The sequence below is a fragment of the Symphalangus syndactylus genome, chromosome 15 (assembly GCF_028878055.3).
Source record: "Symphalangus syndactylus isolate Jambi chromosome 15, NHGRI_mSymSyn1-v2.1_pri, whole genome shotgun sequence".
Taxonomy (NCBI): Eukaryota; Metazoa; Chordata; class Mammalia; order Primates; family Hylobatidae; genus Symphalangus; species Symphalangus syndactylus.
This window is the reverse complement of record NC_072437.2, coordinates 11,107,638-11,124,324: the sequence shown is the minus strand read 5'-3', so window position 1 is coordinate 11,124,324 and position 16,687 is coordinate 11,107,638. Positions and strand designations below refer to the sequence as shown.

The 16,687-nt window shown below is 40.0% G+C and overlaps 1 protein-coding gene across 3 annotated transcripts in view; it reads left to right on the top strand.

Moving 5' to 3' along the window:
* Positions 1-16,687, top strand: part of MYO16 (myosin XVI) — a 706,512-nt gene that overhangs the window by 610,495 nt on the left and 79,330 nt on the right. For all 3 annotated transcript variants that reach the window (XM_055244378.2, XM_063618637.1, XM_063618636.1), the window contains exons 29-31: positions 4,504-4,600; positions 9,955-10,201; positions 12,132-12,400. In XM_055244378.2, the coding sequence (XP_055100353.2) occupies positions 4,504-4,600; positions 9,955-10,201; positions 12,132-12,400 (613 nt within the window). The remainder of the gene's footprint in view (positions 1-4,503; positions 4,601-9,954; positions 10,202-12,131; positions 12,401-16,687) is intronic.

The following is a 16,687-nucleotide window of genomic DNA, read 5'->3' as shown; positions in this document are numbered from 1 at the left end:
ATTTTCTTTTGGTCAATGTCATTAATAGACAATGTAAATCCATGAAAATTCAGAATATATGTGATCTTATCTGTGTTTCCCCACTAAAGAAGGATTCTTAAATTTGTATCTTCATTAATCCCCAGCATCAGTGAAAGTAGAGAACTGTAAAGACTACATTCAGAATGGTTTCTGAGGAAGAACTGCAAAATATTACTTAACTGCTAATTTCATTGTTTTCAGAAAGACCAAACATTTACTACAAGTATAGCGTCTCAAAAAAAAATCAGCAAGGTCAAACAAATGCTAAAACATCCCATGAGTATCTCCAAATATTGCCAACCTACAAATAAATTATATAGGACAAAACTATATGAAATAAAATGGCCCATTGGATACCCATAAAATATGCCCAAGTAGTTGATTGAAGAAGTTTTTACAAAATAATCTGAATGTAATAGCAGCAAGCACAATACCCAGGCGTTGCAGCAAAGTCTTTAGCCGTGTCTTGATAGGGTGCTTGTATAGTGACTTCAGATCTCCAACCTCCACCGAGTGAATCTGAAGCCCAGAAGCCCCTCATACCTTACAAAGCCCTTGGGTGTACCTCAGCAGTGCAGATTTGCATAGGCCACATGAAAAACCCACCAGGGGATTGGAGAGCAGATCCACCCTTCCAACTCCTACCATTGCACATGTCTGCCTTCATCTCATTTGTGCTTCGATTGCAACCCTGCTCCTTCCCAGCCGTTATCCCAATCCGTGGCTCCCAGAAAGAAGTCCTTTTCTCCACCTCCAAACCTGACCTAACAGGCAGATCTGCCCTGTGAAACCATCAATCCACTTCTCAACTACCCATCATCAAGAACTTCATGAAATATCTAGTACATTCCAAGAAAAGTTCACTTCAACCTCTGTGTCTACTCTTCCTATAATTTACCCTCCATATCTGAACCAAAACTATTTCCTGAATATACTCTATCCTGAGCTTCCCCTTTTCCCTACTTCCTTTGTCTGAGAGGAGGAGATGACAGGGTCAGCTGGTTCCTGGTTCCCCAGCCTATGGCTGCACCTAGCCATGGGTTGAGATAATGGGGATAATGGCTGGGAAGGAGCACGGTTGGCAGCAGAAGCACAAATGAGAGGAAGGCAGACACTTGCAATGGTAGGAGTTGGAAGGGTGGACCTGTTCTCCAGTCCCCTGGTGGGTTTTTGATGTAGTGATGCCTATGCAAATCTGCACTGCTGAGGTACAACCAAGGGCTTTGTAAGTTACAACGGGCTTCCGGGCTTCAGATTCACTCGATGGAGGCTGGAGATCTGAAGTCACAATACAAACGGGTAGGCCAGTTTCACCCCATGTTTCTTTTTCCTTTTACTCGCTCCATGAGTTATTCTATCACCTGCCACCTTCTGTGACTTACTTCTGGATTGCTGAATGGCTCTAGGGTCTGACTCAAGTTTTCATTTGTCATCTTATCTCATTTTCACCCTAGAAGCTATCATCTGTCTCTGTGACTCACTTTATGCAAGGGCTTCACAATTCTTTATCTTCTGTTCTTTTTTTCTAATCTGAATTCATCCTGCCCACATCCCTGCCACTTGTGCATTTCAAGAATATATGTCCATATTCTTCAAGAGATGCAAATATATATAATATGTGTGTGTGTGTGTGTGTATATATATACACATATATATATATAATGGTAAATATATACAAAGTACTATAATAGGATAAATAATCATCTATAGGGTGCTCTGGGAACACAAATAGAAGGTGTCAAAGCCCTAAAGGAAGTGGAAAGGTGGATATCAAAACCCTAGTCATGGAGATGAGGTTTGATTTCAGTTGTAAAGGATAAAGAGGAGTTGGTCAACAGAGAAGCAGCAGTTGCAGAATCTTCCAAACCTAAATGATTAATTGGAGTATTTTGCCCTGCCTTGCCAATGACCAGCTCAATAATCCATTCTTAGACAGTTTTCAGAATTCAAGACAAATTTCAAAAAATATTTTTATAAAATTTAGATCTGGTCCTCTTTACATTTCCCAGCATATCCAAATTGCTCCCGGGAGAATTTCCATGTTTTTCCTATAGTACTCTTCATGATGTAGCCACCAATTACAGATGTAGCCTCTTCCCTCATCCGTGTCCACATAACTGTACCCTCAGATGGTTTGCTGTCTTCTGGTTCTTGCCCTTCACATGCTAGTTTCTCTGTCTCACACCCATCATCTCAAGATGCCCTGGGAAATTGCTGCTCATCCCTCAAGACCAAATGGCTTCGAAAACATGCTTCTCACTGAACCCTGCCTGATCACACCTTGATCACTCTCTTTTCTCGAAAGCTGTTTCTTGGACATAACTCTATGTCCTGAGCATGAACAATTACCAGAATCTGCTCACTGCTGACCTTCCCCAGTACACTATGTGCTCCACGAGGACAGAGGCCTCCTTTGTATCCCCAAATTTAGCACAATGCTCAAGATAAACCTCCTTTGGGTTTTTGAATGGCTGTTAGAAATGCCACTGTAAGAGATCATACTCACTTTGTCCACCTCCTCTCCTGCTGAGGGTTCCCACTGAATTAAGAGAGGGGAACTAGAATCCTGTTCTCCTGTTTCCCTTCCACAGGTCTTTTAGGCATGTTGCTCTCCTTCCATGTTAATTCCCCTAATGATCATTATTGATCCCATCCATTGTGGAGTATCACCAGCCATCATTCCTTTGGAGTTTTGTTTTGGAACCCAGGTTTGGATGAATTTTGTCTTTTGGAGTTAGTCTCCCACAATGAGTTACATCCCACAATCAATGCTGAACAGAGAGGTGACATGTTCCCTCCTTTCCAATGCCTGTCTCACAGATTTGTTCTGCAGAGCTCACAGACAGGACCAACTGTTCTTCCTGTCGACTGCCAAAATAAGTCAGCAGTTGGGAAGGAGAAAAAAAAGACTATGAATTATGGAAAATAACTGGGAAGATAAAATGGCAATACAATGAAAAAAAAGTAACAATCTCAGTAGCCACCCACTCATGTTACTGTCTCAAATTTCAACCAAAAGAAACTAAACTAAATGAAGAAGAACATCTAGTCAACCAGAAGGCTTTGAAGTAGACCAGTAGTTAAGCGCTTTCCCCGTTGATCTAACTAATTAGGCTGACTGGCGTAATGCATGATTCAGTCAAAATCTTTGGCAAAACTGTGTTTTATTAAGACAACAGATCATGTAAGGGAAGAGTTAGGTGGAAAGGGGTAAAGTCACAAAGTGTGTTTGGAATAAACTCCATTTTCATATGAAATGGCTCATAAAACATCTCTGGCCAACCATTCTGAAGACAAGGCTGACCTATAAACCTTTCCCATACCTAATGGCGTGTACACACGTGCCAGTGTCTGGTGGTACTGTGATGTATGTCATAGGCTAGGGGGTGTTATCATTTTAATGCCCCCAGTTCATGCTTGAGAGCACACATGTTAGACTTCCACTTTAATGGTGTTTGTCTCAAGTGCCAAGAATATGATTATAAACTTATTGCAAGTAATACTTACCCTTTATCTAACAGAATATCATCTCAGAGCTTCCTTGGCACACCACATTAGGATTCACCAGGCTTTCCTGCAATTACTTATGTCTGCTTCTCCTAAGAGACTATGAGTGCCTTCTATGTGAGGGGTATTCCTCACACCTACCTCGATTCTGTGAATTCTTCAAATAAGCACAACACACAAGAGAATTACTTAAAAAGTGTATGAATGTGGCTTACAGCTATGTGTTAAGGATTTTCTTTGGCAGCTGTCTTTATCAGTATCAGTACGTTTGGATAAGTTCTCATGCCACTAGAGCTTGTCATAGAAACCGATTTCATGTCATGCTAAAATTTCTTTTTAAAAATTCTGGAAAAGTATGTTCATCCCTACTACTGTTTGTGCAAACATCCAGAAGATTGTTGCTCAGAGATGACTTTCTCATCTTTCTTGAGACTTTTAAACTTTAGTTCTGAAGTTCTATAATTGCAGTTGTACAAACATTTGATTTATATTAATATGTGGCATAGTGGGAAAAATTATAGAAGTAAAACAATTTTATGCATCAGCTTTATGTTTCGTTTGGTCTTTTGAGCGTTTGTTTTTCTTTTTGTAAACTCAAACTCCCTGCTATGAGAAGAGGAAGGAAAGATGAGGGTCTAGCTCTAGAATGGGAGAATCCATTCATGGCGATGCTCTTATCTTCTGACTAATAGTTAAGGCCAGTGTTTCTCTTTTGCACCACATGGTACAACCCACATCAGTAGTGTGTAACCATTTGCAAACAATGTGACACATGCAGCAAACATACTTATTACAACAAAGCCTTTGGGATTTTGATTAAATGTAATAGAGTTTAAGAATCAGAGACATGTACTCTAATTTTCTTAGTTTGTTTCTTCTAATCCTCTGCTGGAAAAATCTTTTGTCTGATTATTTTTCCATCATCATTTTGGTATCTTCATGCTGTTAAATGTTTCCCTGCTGTTTGCATTTTAGATGGGAGTCCGAAAAGTGTTTCTAAAATACTGGCATGCTGACCAACTCAATGATTTGTGCCTACAGTTGCAGAGAAAAATTATAACCTGCCAAAAAGGTAACATTGATATGCCAACATTTCTGAATTTATTTGAGTTGTGAAATGCAAAATATTTTAGTGCATCCCCAGGTTTAAATGTCAGTGGGGTCTGCACCCTAGTGGACCACTCTCTCGATTCCTGGATGCTATCTTCAGGCAAATGGTTTTCGGGTGTTTAGGAAGCATTGTGGCTTAGTTTGCTATGCAACCATCTCAAAATCAACATTTGCAGACATTGTTCATGTTTTAATTCATGTTTTAATTCATGTTCATGTTTTAATATCCTTTTGTACAAAATTTTATATTGGATTTCCCTAAATCACAATTTGGAAGAGGGAATATACATCTCTTACTATTTATGCATCCATTACCCTGCAAATACTCAGGCTTTTAAATTCTTTCCAAAAGCACAGGACAGTGAGAATACAACATTGACTCTGCAGCAGGAAAAGCTTCTCACCTGGCATGTAGGTGCAGCTATGGCACCAAATTCCTGTGCCATTTCAGTAGCACCACAGGGACACCAGAGTTTGGAGAACCAGAAAAAGCCAATGAGCCAAACAACATTTTCTGTAATTCACATGTGCCTTGGAAAAAGTATTGACTTCATTTTCCCTTTATGAAGTGACAGTAGTATTTGGAGTGTTGAGCAGATAGAATCTATTCATTTTAATTTCAGAAGAGATTCCACTTGGAATTGTTTTTTCTATCAAAATCCAAGTGACAATTGAAAATGGGTACATTTTTAAAAAGATAACTGTGCCTCACATAAGATGTACATGTGTAATAGATTATTTTTAATTTGCTTAATAATTTATATATATATATATATATATATATATATATATATATATTCCTGAAAGAATACTAAAAGAGGGAGAAATGATCTATATGCTAGCTTTTAGTGAGATATAGTGAACTTGATTCTAATATATTTGAAACTGTTACTCTAACAAGGAAACCTAATAGGATCCCAAAATCACTTTTATTCTTCTCAAGCCTCTGTCCACTTTTCTGTGGGACTCATTCGGATATGCCCCTGTGTGAATCTCTAATGGGTCTTTTCATTTTCTGATAATAAAAAGTCCACCTATAATCCCAGTTACTCAGGAGGCTGAGGCAGGAGGATCCCTTGAGGCCAGTTGAAGACCAGCCTGGGCAACATAGTGAGATCCCCATCTCTCAAAAAATGTCTTAATTAGTCAAGCATGGTGGGATGCAACAATAGTCCCAGCTACTCAGGAGACTGAAGTGAAGAATTCCTTGAGGTCAGGAGTTCCAGGCTGCAGTGAGCTGTGTTTCTACCACTGCACAGCAACCTGGGTGCCAGCGTGAGATCCCACCTCTAAAAGAAAAAAAAAAATCAAAATTAAAAAAAATAAATAAAATAAGAAGCCCTGTTACATGCTAGTCCCTTGAACAGTCTCTGTTCAGATTTTAACACATCCAGCTCAAATAATGATCAAAATTCAGAACTTCATTCTAAGTTAAAACATCCTTCTTGGCTGTTCCAGGCCTGTCCCATCCATACTGGGCATGGGACTGATCCCTACCTACTCAGGTTGCCTCTGGGTCTTCCAGGGTTAATGAGGAGGGGAAGAGGTAAGGAGGTGTCTTCTGATGAAGATAAAAAGTCTTCTAAAGATAAAAAGACCTGCTTCTGGCAGGTGTTCTGATGACACAGGTGTACTATGGCGCTGGTCTCCTCCAGCTGGGGCAGACGTCAACAGCTCTCCACATATTCAAGAGCACTTCAGGGACTTCCTTCTCTAACTGGCAACATCCTCCTTTGGCCGGTCATTTGTAACTCACCCCTCAGCCCCTGGGCACCTTGCAGACCCTCTGTTGGCATCTCGTTGTTCTCTCAGTATACATTCTTTGTGAAAACCACATCTGGTGCCCAAGAAACAAACTCTTAGACGGCTTCCTAGGTGCGGCTTTTCTCTAACAGAGCCCGTGTTCCATGCAGGTGCCTGGCAGGAGCCATTGCCACAGCCGTGGCCTCTGAGATATTACAGTGCACAGTGGCCCCAAACCCCCAGGAGCCACATGCCAAGATCTCTGGGTGGCCTCCTGAAACCACTTTCACCAGACTGAGGCAAGGGGGAGCCTTGGACACGAGAGGGCCAACTGCTACCTCTTGGCAAAGGAAGCATTGTTTTTCTAGTGTGTGATGACCTGGCCTTCTTCACTTCAACCTTCATCAGTGCAGGGGAGAGGGCGGGCCACAGGTCTGTTTTGGATCTCCCCCTTGCAAGTCCTATTTGCATGTTTGGCCCTGCCCCAACCCAAGTGTCCCTGGAACACCAGCAGCACCAATATCGCCAGGGATCTGGCTAGCAAAGCAATGCCTCAGGCCCCACCCAGGACCTATGGCATCCAGAGCTTTATCTGCAGCCTCAGCTGAAACTGGGACAGGGAACGTCTCATTTAATATAATGCTAAAAACAGAACAGGGTATCACAAATTCTCCTGAAAACTTCCCTCAAATATAATGATAAGAAATTTTGCCCCATTAGAAATTTCTGTTCTATTTCACAAAGATTAAATTGCTGTGCCCTATTGACCTGGAACAGAAAAAATGAACAGAACTGTAGTTACTTGTTCACTTTTCTATAGATAAAAATTAAGAATGGTCTTAAAAGGTCAGGCCCAGTGGCTCTCGCCTGTAATCTCAGCACTTTGGGAGGCTGAGGCAGGCGGGTCACCTGAGGTTAGGAGTTTGAGACCAGCCTGGCCAACATAATGAAACCCTGTCTCTACTAAAAATACAAAAATTGCCTGGTGTGGTAGCGCATGCCTGTAATCCCAGCTACTTGGGAGGCTGAGGCAGGAGAACCGCTTGAACCCAGGAGGCAGAGGTTGCAGTGAGCCAAGATCGCGGAGATCGTGCCATTGCACTCCAGCCTGGGCAACAAGAGTGAAACTCCGTTTCAAAAAAAAAAAAAAATTGGTCTTAAAAAATTACATCAAGATAGAAACCATAATCTCATATTGCATAAATGAAATAATGGATATGAGTATTTTTTAATTACAGGCTTTTAAATGCAAAGCATTAATTATTGATTTTTATTTTCGTAGTTCTTAAAACAGTTCCCTCAATGCTTTTTGCTAATATTAAATTTACTCAAAATTTATATAATCTGGAACCATTTCCAGTTTTTGTTTTAAGAATTCTATATTTTTCTTTAAAAATGTCCAGGGGAAAGAAAGCTGTAACTTTTAGTTTTAAATTTAATCATTTTAATTTAAAATTATTCCTACCAGAAGTTTTTTCTCTGACTCTATATGCTCATTTTATCCTGGATGAAAAATATCTGTAAATTAAGACCTTATATGGGCGGTATCTTAGAAGCAGTCTTCTGAATTTGTCTGGAAGACAACAAACATCAACATCCATTAGTGGCAATTTTATTTTTACCTGTTCCCCTTATTGAAGATATCAATATTTAGCAACTGGTGTAACATTTTTAAAGAATTTTAAAAGGCTAGTGGGATGAAGTGTGAGAAAATGAGGTCTTCCGGAGGCGGGACAATGGACTCCGGGTGAATGTGAATCCAGTGAATAGCTGTGCTGTAGTGGGAGGTCAGGAGAAGTCTGGCACATCCACATTAATCTTCTCTTTATTCCAAGAGATTAAACATCTTGAATATAATCTCCCTTTCACCCTTCCGAAAGCCAATGTCTCCCTTTTTTTTGGAGTGTAACAAGAAAGAATGAGTGAACGGGCCAATTTCAAGTCTTCTGCCTTTTTCTCGCTCAAGGTGCCCATCACATGGTTCATACGTCTCCACTTTATTCCACATTTTATAGTCCTGGAAGTCTGATTGTACCTCATACTGTTTAACATTTTTCCTTTAGGTTGCTTCAGAATGACTGTTTTACAGTTAACCTAATGCAACTGCATTCCAACATAACTAAACCTTTAGTAGTGCCATCTGAAAAAAACGCTTTCAGCATTTCAGATATCCACAAATTATTTTCCTGTTCAGCCATCATAGTAGAACGTTCCGTTCAACTTTCCACCAGCTACTCAAGTAAAGACATCAAAGTCAGTATCATAGGTACCCTTCATATTTGTTATTTTATAGCCATGAACTATTTTAAAGCACTTAATATTTTATAGGCTTCTTCCTTTCCCAAGGGCAAGAATAAAGTGTCTTTGCTGCAGACATTGGCTTTCCTGAAATTATAACTCTTCTATAATCTTAACCAACTCCTTATAATCCTAGAAACTTTTAAAATTGGGAGAGACAGAATCATAAAGTTTGAAAAGACTCTAATCAGACTTCTTCCACCTGCACTTGTCCACTTCACCCATGAGAAGGCGTCACTGTGCTGGCCTCGTACACACTCAGGGCCCAGGAAGCAACTCTTTCATGAGGTAGCCTGATCCACTTCCACCCTGTGCTAATTGTTAGAAAGTTCTTTCTAACACTGATTGCAAATATGCTTCCCTGTGACTTTCTTGGTTGGTGATCTGCCCCCTGGAGAGTTAGAGATTATGTCCCTGTAACTGCAGGCTAAGGAAATATAGTTTGACCTCCTAAGCCTGGGGACATATGAGCCCTGGCTCTACTATTCCTTGGTTGTGTTGACCTGGAGGAACTTTCTTCGTTTCAGTAAGAGAAGTGCCATTGTGTCTGAAATTGAGATAGCGGTATATTTTGTCATTGAGTTTCAGAATTGAATGATGCAGTAGAGTGTCTTACTCACAGAAGTCCCTTTAAATGGTGGTCTTTTATTTTTATTTCTTGTATTTGTTACTGACATATTGATTTCAAAGCATTTTCACTCATTTCCCCCAACTTTTACACATTTTTCTAGCCGTCCTTTCCCAGAGAGCAGGATGGATGTCCTATATTTATACACAATCTTTTTCCAGAGTCTTAAATATAGTGTTAATTTCTCTAAGAATTAAATCATAATCTTAGAAACAATATATGCATGATATTTCCAAAGACAAACCCCATAAGCCTTAGGTGTTTATGTGATAATGTGATGTAATGACAGACGATTCGCGCATCCTAAGCATCCCAAAATGCTGCAGTTGGAGGCACACCCCGAAATTCTGTGGGATTTAGACCTAGTTCTTTCCCATTGATTTAACTCCAGTCCATCAAAGTCCAGCTTGTGTTACCAAAAACAATGCGGAGGCCGTTATCATCAGTATATTGCCTGCAAGATCTCATTCAGGTCAAAGAGCTTTACCTTCAGTGTTATCACTGCTGATTTAGATAAATTCTTCTTCTGGGTTAAATGTACCTTATTTTGTAACTGCTCAGAGATGAGTATATTGTGATTTTTGTTTGTGCGTGTCTGAGTTTTTTACTTTTCCTCCGTTTACTGACCCATGATTCTTCTATAAAAGTTATCAGAGGATTTTTAGCACGCCAGCACCTGCTTCAGAAAATGAGCATCAGGCAACAAGAGGTGACTTCTATCAATAGCTTTCTGCAGAACACAGAGGACATGGGGCTGAAAACCTACGATGCCCTGGTCATTCAGAATGCTTCAGACATTGCCCGGGAAAATGACCGGCTCCGTAGTGAAATGAACGCTCCCTACCATAAAGAGAAGTTAGAGGTCAGGAACATGCAAGAGGAAGGAAGCAAAAGGTAAAGGCAGAGAGCATGCAACTTTAATTACCTTTGTGATTGATTCAATGGAGTCATGAAAATTCAAATAGCCCTTAATGCAGAGTTCAATCAAATATGACAGGAGGTACAGGAACAGGCATGCGTGGTTTGTTATTTGAAATGGCAGCAGTCTAAAAAGATGCTTTCCTGTGCAGTCTTCTCATGAGTTCAAGGCTGTCTGTGTTCCTTCATTCATATGTGATGATGACTGCCTCACCTGCCGTGCTTGTGTCGCTTAACTACCTCGAGCACACTCTGGTTCTGAAGCATTTACTGTTTCTGTATTAGCAAAAATATATAGCTTGGCTGTTGACATTTTTACACAAGTGTTACGGATAAAAGGCTGGCTTATAGAAACTTCTGGAAATCTGACCCAAAAAATGGAGATACCACTCTGAAAACATGAAAGAAGTGAACTCAACAGACAGATTGTAAGTGTATTATATATCCCTGTGTAAACTGTCACATCTCTCTACCAATAAGGCAAGCTTTGGGGAAAGCTTTTTATTTAAAAGTTCACTTTAGATGCTTAGCTTAAAACAGAAACGTGAAGATCACCTGGTCCTTCTCCATTTGATCATTCTCTTCTCTCTGTGAACGAAGAAGACACCCGTGAATCACAACGCCCCTAAGAGGGAGGGCAAGGAGCTGCTTCCTTTGGACCTTAATCCATTGTCAGGGACATGTTTATTTTGCTATAGGAACTTGGTAATATCTTGTTGTTTCTCACTGAAAATGACTCTCCTTTCCCATTTCTGCCGATGTCAATTTTTTTTTATTAAAGTGGAAATGGCAATGTGTATCTTGTTAATTAGCTTCAAATATCTCAGTGATTAAATACTGAAAAAAAATCCCCTTTGTACAGAAAAAAAGACTGTAATTAAACATTACAGGAAAAACAAATTATCCACTGAGTTCCACGCTTTCATCTTCAGCTATTTCATTTTCTACATGGGCGGCTGGCTCTGCCTTGTGGTAGATTCTAGCCCCGTTGGTGTTCTGCCACAGAAAGATATAATTATAAAAACAAACGCTTGGAAACTCCTTGTAGAGTGAATGCATTGGCATCTTGCTAGCACATGATTACGTTGACATGTGAAGCCAGAAGAAATTTTTTTTAAGCAAGATAACTATTAATTTTATATGACTTCTGGAATAATATTTATTATTTTCTCTGCTGGAACTAAACGGCCACCCCAATTTCTCAATTTGATCATGTATGTATTTTCCTGATACAAAATTAAGTGAAGAAGTATTTGTCTGTTTATTTACTGAATACCAGCAGTTTACTTGGCACTGGCCAACCATACGGAGTCAAGGAAGAGAAATAATAGCTCTGCACATAATTAAACAATTTCTGGTAGAATTTAAATGGCAAGAAAGAGAGTGATGGGGAGAAAGAGGACAGTGAAATGTAAATTTCTGAGAGTTTTAAGTAGAGTCTGTCCTCCTTTTGCGAGGGGAAATGGTGATGAACTCCCAGCATTTGATGCATCAGTAACTCTCTATCTATTAAGATGGATTTGCCAGAAATTATCATTCAGATTGAAATTCTGGTTTTTTGATTTGCTTAATAATCAGAGTGTGAAGAATTCATTCAGTGAGTGCCTGATGGAAAATGCGAAGGCCCTTAAGTAGTGTTGCGTTTGTGTGAGAATGTTTAAAAAGTAATCATGATGGATATCCCGCGGGCTCATGTGCTTTTCATCACAAAGCCGAAGCCAGAGGACGGGTGGCCTTCTCTGGACCAACTGGTCACCAGAGGGCTGCACACGTCCTCCAGCCACAGCAGGAAGGGCTGCTTGCCAAAAAGCCGTCATTATGTCTGCTTGAGCAGGTTCCTTGTTACCGGAATAATGCATCTGGGCCTCTCTGGCGTGGTGCTGTTTGTGTTTTGTTTCCCCCTAAGAACCGAAGACAAGATTGGACCCAGGCATTTCCACCCCAGCTCCATGTCAGTCTGCACGGCCGTGGATGGCCTGGGCCAGTGCCTCGCTGGCCCGTCCATCTGGTCTCCTTCGCTGCACTCGGTGTTCAGCATGGATGACAGCAGCAGCCTCCCGTCTCCGCGGAAACAGCCCCCGCCCAAGCCAAAGAGGGACCCCAACACCCGGCTGAGTGCTTCCTATGAGGCTGTGAGCGTCTGTCTCTCCGCGGCCAGGGAAGCGGCCAGCGAAGGTCAGCCCTGGGGAGGGAGCCGGCCTCGTGTTCCGGGCTCGCGTATGCTCTGACTTCGCCTTGGGGCGCCCAAGGCAGTACTGTGGCCCTAATGTATTCTTAATAGAAATAAATCCAATTGTTGGCTTGCCAGCAGCTCTTAATCATTAAATATAAATAATATTTATTCAAATCTCTAAGCCTCTTAGGGAAAAGCTACTTACATGGCATTTCCTTAACTCCCATCCCCTCCCCTGCCTCCAAAGAGCAGTATCAAATCAATTCAGAAAGTCGACAGCTAGTCCATGGAAAGGTTCACCAATGAGAAAGTAAAAAAAAAAAAAAAAAAAAAAAAAAAAAAAAAAAAAACAACTGCATCAGGCATTCCAGTTATCACAATCTAATAAAAAATTAAGACTGCTTCATCATATGATAAGTGAAATTATTTACCCATAGGAGAGTCATCGTGCAGGAAACTTCTGTTAGGAAAACTTTTGAGACTAGATTATAAAAGTTTCTGCATCCATTTTCTAGAAACAGGGATGCTCAAAAGGGAACATAGCAGTTTCTTCTCAGCCAGACCTCATAGATCAGTAATGAGACAATTACTGTTTAAATATTAATTTTAAGAATTGTGAAAAATAAAGGAAGTGCTTCTTAGCAGAACACTTAGAATGTAACAGATTTTACTGATCACCTGCTATGCATCAGGCTCTATTCTAGGCATGTCTATATCTTTCATCATGGAGTTTACATTCTAGTGTGGCAAAACAGATGGTAAACATAATAAAACAGTAAATACTTTAGAAGTGGATTGTTGCTGCTGAGAGAAATACATAGACCCAGGGTAGTAGTACAGGGTGGAAGAGAGGTTTAGATTCTAAATGAAACGGCTGGGTAGAACTCGCTAGAAAATCATATCCAAGAACTTAGGATGAAACACAGTTCCTTCAGTAAATAAATGACCCCAAATACAAAAACACAGCAAATCCATAAGCTCAAACGTTGGGATGACTGACACCAAGAAGATGGTAGGAAGGCGTGGGGCAGAGGACTGAAGCAGTAAGTCCATCCTAGCCAACTTCTTTTTTTTTTTTTTAATTTATTTTTAATTGACATAAAATTGTATGTTTTTGTCATGAACAACATGTTGTTTTGAAGTATATGTACATTGTGGAATGGTTAAATCTAGCAAATTAACAAATCCATGCCTCACACAGCTATCATTTCTGTGTTGAGAGCACTTAGTGTCCACTTTTTTAGTTTTCTTTTTTTTTTTTTTTTTTTTTTTGAGACAGACTTTCACTCTTGTTGCTCAGGCTGGAGTGCAATGGCACAATCTCAGCTCACTGCAACCTCCGCCTCTGGGGTTCAAGTGATTCTCCTGCCTCGGGACTACAGATGCCTGCCACCACGCCCGGCTAATTTTTGTATTTTTAGTAGAGACGGGGTCTACTTACATTCTAGTGTGGCAAAACAGATGGTAAACATAATAAAACAGTAAATACTTTAGAAGTGCATTGCTTCTCACCAATGAGAAAGTAAAAAAAAAGACCATGTTGGCCAGGCTGGTCTTGAACTCCTGACCTCAAATGATCTGCCTGCCTTGGCCTCCCAAAGTGCCGAGATTACAGGCATGAGCCACTGCACCAGGCCTTTTTTTTTTTTTTTTTTTTTTAGCATTTTTTAAGAATACAATATATTGTCATTAACTATTGTCACCATGCTGTACACTCTTCAAAGTGTTTTTTATTAGTGGCATTAAGAAAGAATAGACCTTTAGGATATTTTTTACTTACAAAAAGTTACTGTCTTAGTATATGAGCCATGTTTCAACAATGCTTAGATCAAAGTAGAGGAGAAATTCCTAAGACTTTGGGGAGGAGAGTCCAAATGTGTGTCCTTAGAGTCCGGGTGATAAGGACAACAAGAAAATCTGTAAAATGACATTAGATGAGATCATCCATAGGAAAGTCTTCAAAGAGGACATTGATGTGGGCTTAGATATAAATGAGAACAGGACCTCCAAAGATATGAGGCATTCTCCCCCGGTGCCACATAGACCAGGAGAAGCCCAGGATCTGAGGGAGCCACCAGCACCCTCTCTGAGAAAGCGGGGAGTATCCCATTGCCGCTGTTCCTACTTTCAGGCCTCCATGTTAGATTTGCGGCCCATATCTCAAAAAGGTGTGATTAGAATAACAAGAAAGATTTTTGGCAGCTTGAGTGAGGAAGATGGTATCTAAAATGCGAAGACCAATGAGATGGAGAGGGTGGGAAATCAAGACTCCAGATAGTATCAGACATTGAAAAAACAGTAATGAAATGTGATGGAAAATTGCAGCAAATACAGAATGGAGCCCCATCCAAGCTTGAACCCTGCAAACAGGCTCTAGAAAGTTGCATAAATAGGCTTCGGAATACCTTGTAACATCTAGAAACAGCTAAAGGTTTGTGTGCACCTTAAAACACCACTGCCCTGGAGTAATGAGGGGACCACTTTGTCACATGTTATGAAGGGAGATCAAATAGTGAGGAAGAAGCTGACCCCAGAGCTCTCTCCTATGGGCAGCAAAAAAAAAAAAAAAAAAAAAAAAAAGTCAATTAAAATAAAAGTTAGGAACCATAGGAGATATATATATATACGCGTGTATATATATATATATATATACACGCGTATATATATATATACACGTGTATATATATCTACACACACATAATATGAAAGCAAAGTGACCCCAAAAAAGATTAATAAAGAAGACAGCTGTCATAACTCTTAAATTCCTTATTACGTGCTATCAAAATACATCATGTGATAGCATTAGGCATGCAAGATATTTATGTAAAATTTAGTTTCTTGGATCCTAATTTTGTCCCATATGTGACTATAAGGTACTTAGAGATGCATTTGGTCCACTGTGTCCCACCCTGGTGAGCAGACCTTTCAGAAGCTTGTCAAAGGGCAAGTGTATACATTGTTTCCTTTTTACCATCTACATTATCTGTTCTTTCTTACAATACATAATTCTTCATGCTGGTTACTTTACAACCACCACCACAAAAAGAAAGTCTTTGATCTCCTGCAACTAGAGATGTATTTCTGCATTCTGGCATGCGCTCTCAATACTGTATATTTTTAAGAATAAGACAATTAACCAGCTTAATCTGCTTGAGCATGCTTGCTGATTAGTTTTTACAGCGTTAGGGAGTCAGAGAGGGCCAGCGCAGAAGCTTAGCCACTTAGTCTGCCAGTGGTCTGAGTTTCTAATCCATGATCTCAAAGGTAGTTCCACCCACACATGATAAGCCAGCTGTCAGACAGGGTTCTGGTCCCTTCTGTGCCATTATGTCAGGAGCTGAAGGTGGTTGAATTAGGACAGTGATGAAATTGATCCTAGCATGTTAAGACATCTCCCTCAGTCCAACACAATCCGAGTATAATCTAAGTCTTTGTTGTTCAATGCAGTAGCCACTAGGCACATGTGGCCAATTAAGTTTAGAGTAAATAAAATTAAATACAATTTTAAATTTCATTCCTCCATCATCAGTCACTTTCCAAGTACTCAGTAGCCACAGATGTAGAATTTTTCCGTCATCACAGAAGCTTCTCTTAGACCACCCTGATTCTAAATCCTTTTGTGTCTACCAAGCGGTGATACTGAATTTTTTGCACCTAGTAACATGTCACAAAATTATTCTCCTTTCTGTCAAAAGATAGGAAGAAAATTTGATCACTATTCTAAAATGCTTGGTGAACCTTGGTTTCACAGGATCGAGGACTACAGCTGAAGTTGATTTTGCACATGAGCCATCCTTTTTGGCATGTTAAAAAATCAAGTTCAAGTTCTTTTCCTTTACAAATAAAGCTGCAAATCAATTCAGATGGTTATAGAGTGAAAGGAGATCTGATTGGAGACCAAGGGCCAAGGATTGTGGGGTGACCAGCACCAAGGTCACTTCAAAGTTGTCTTTGTATTTATTCTTGTTCTTGTTAGCACATGTCTTTCCTGGTAGGTCTTCACCCAATAAAAATGGTTGTGGTGAAGGAAAACAGTATAGAGAGCAATTTTTTCTCATTTCCTTTGTGCCTCGAAAGCGTGAAACAATTTTGCAGGCCAATAAATGTTAACACTTCTTTGCAAACTATCAGTAAGCTAAAGACAACTTTTTTTTTTTATTATACTTTAAGTTTTAGGGTACATGTGCACAATGTGCAGGTTTGTTACGTATGTATGCATGTGCCATGTTGGTGAGACAACTTTTTAAAAGTACCACGTTTTTGTTAGGTCGGTGCAAAAGGAATTGTGG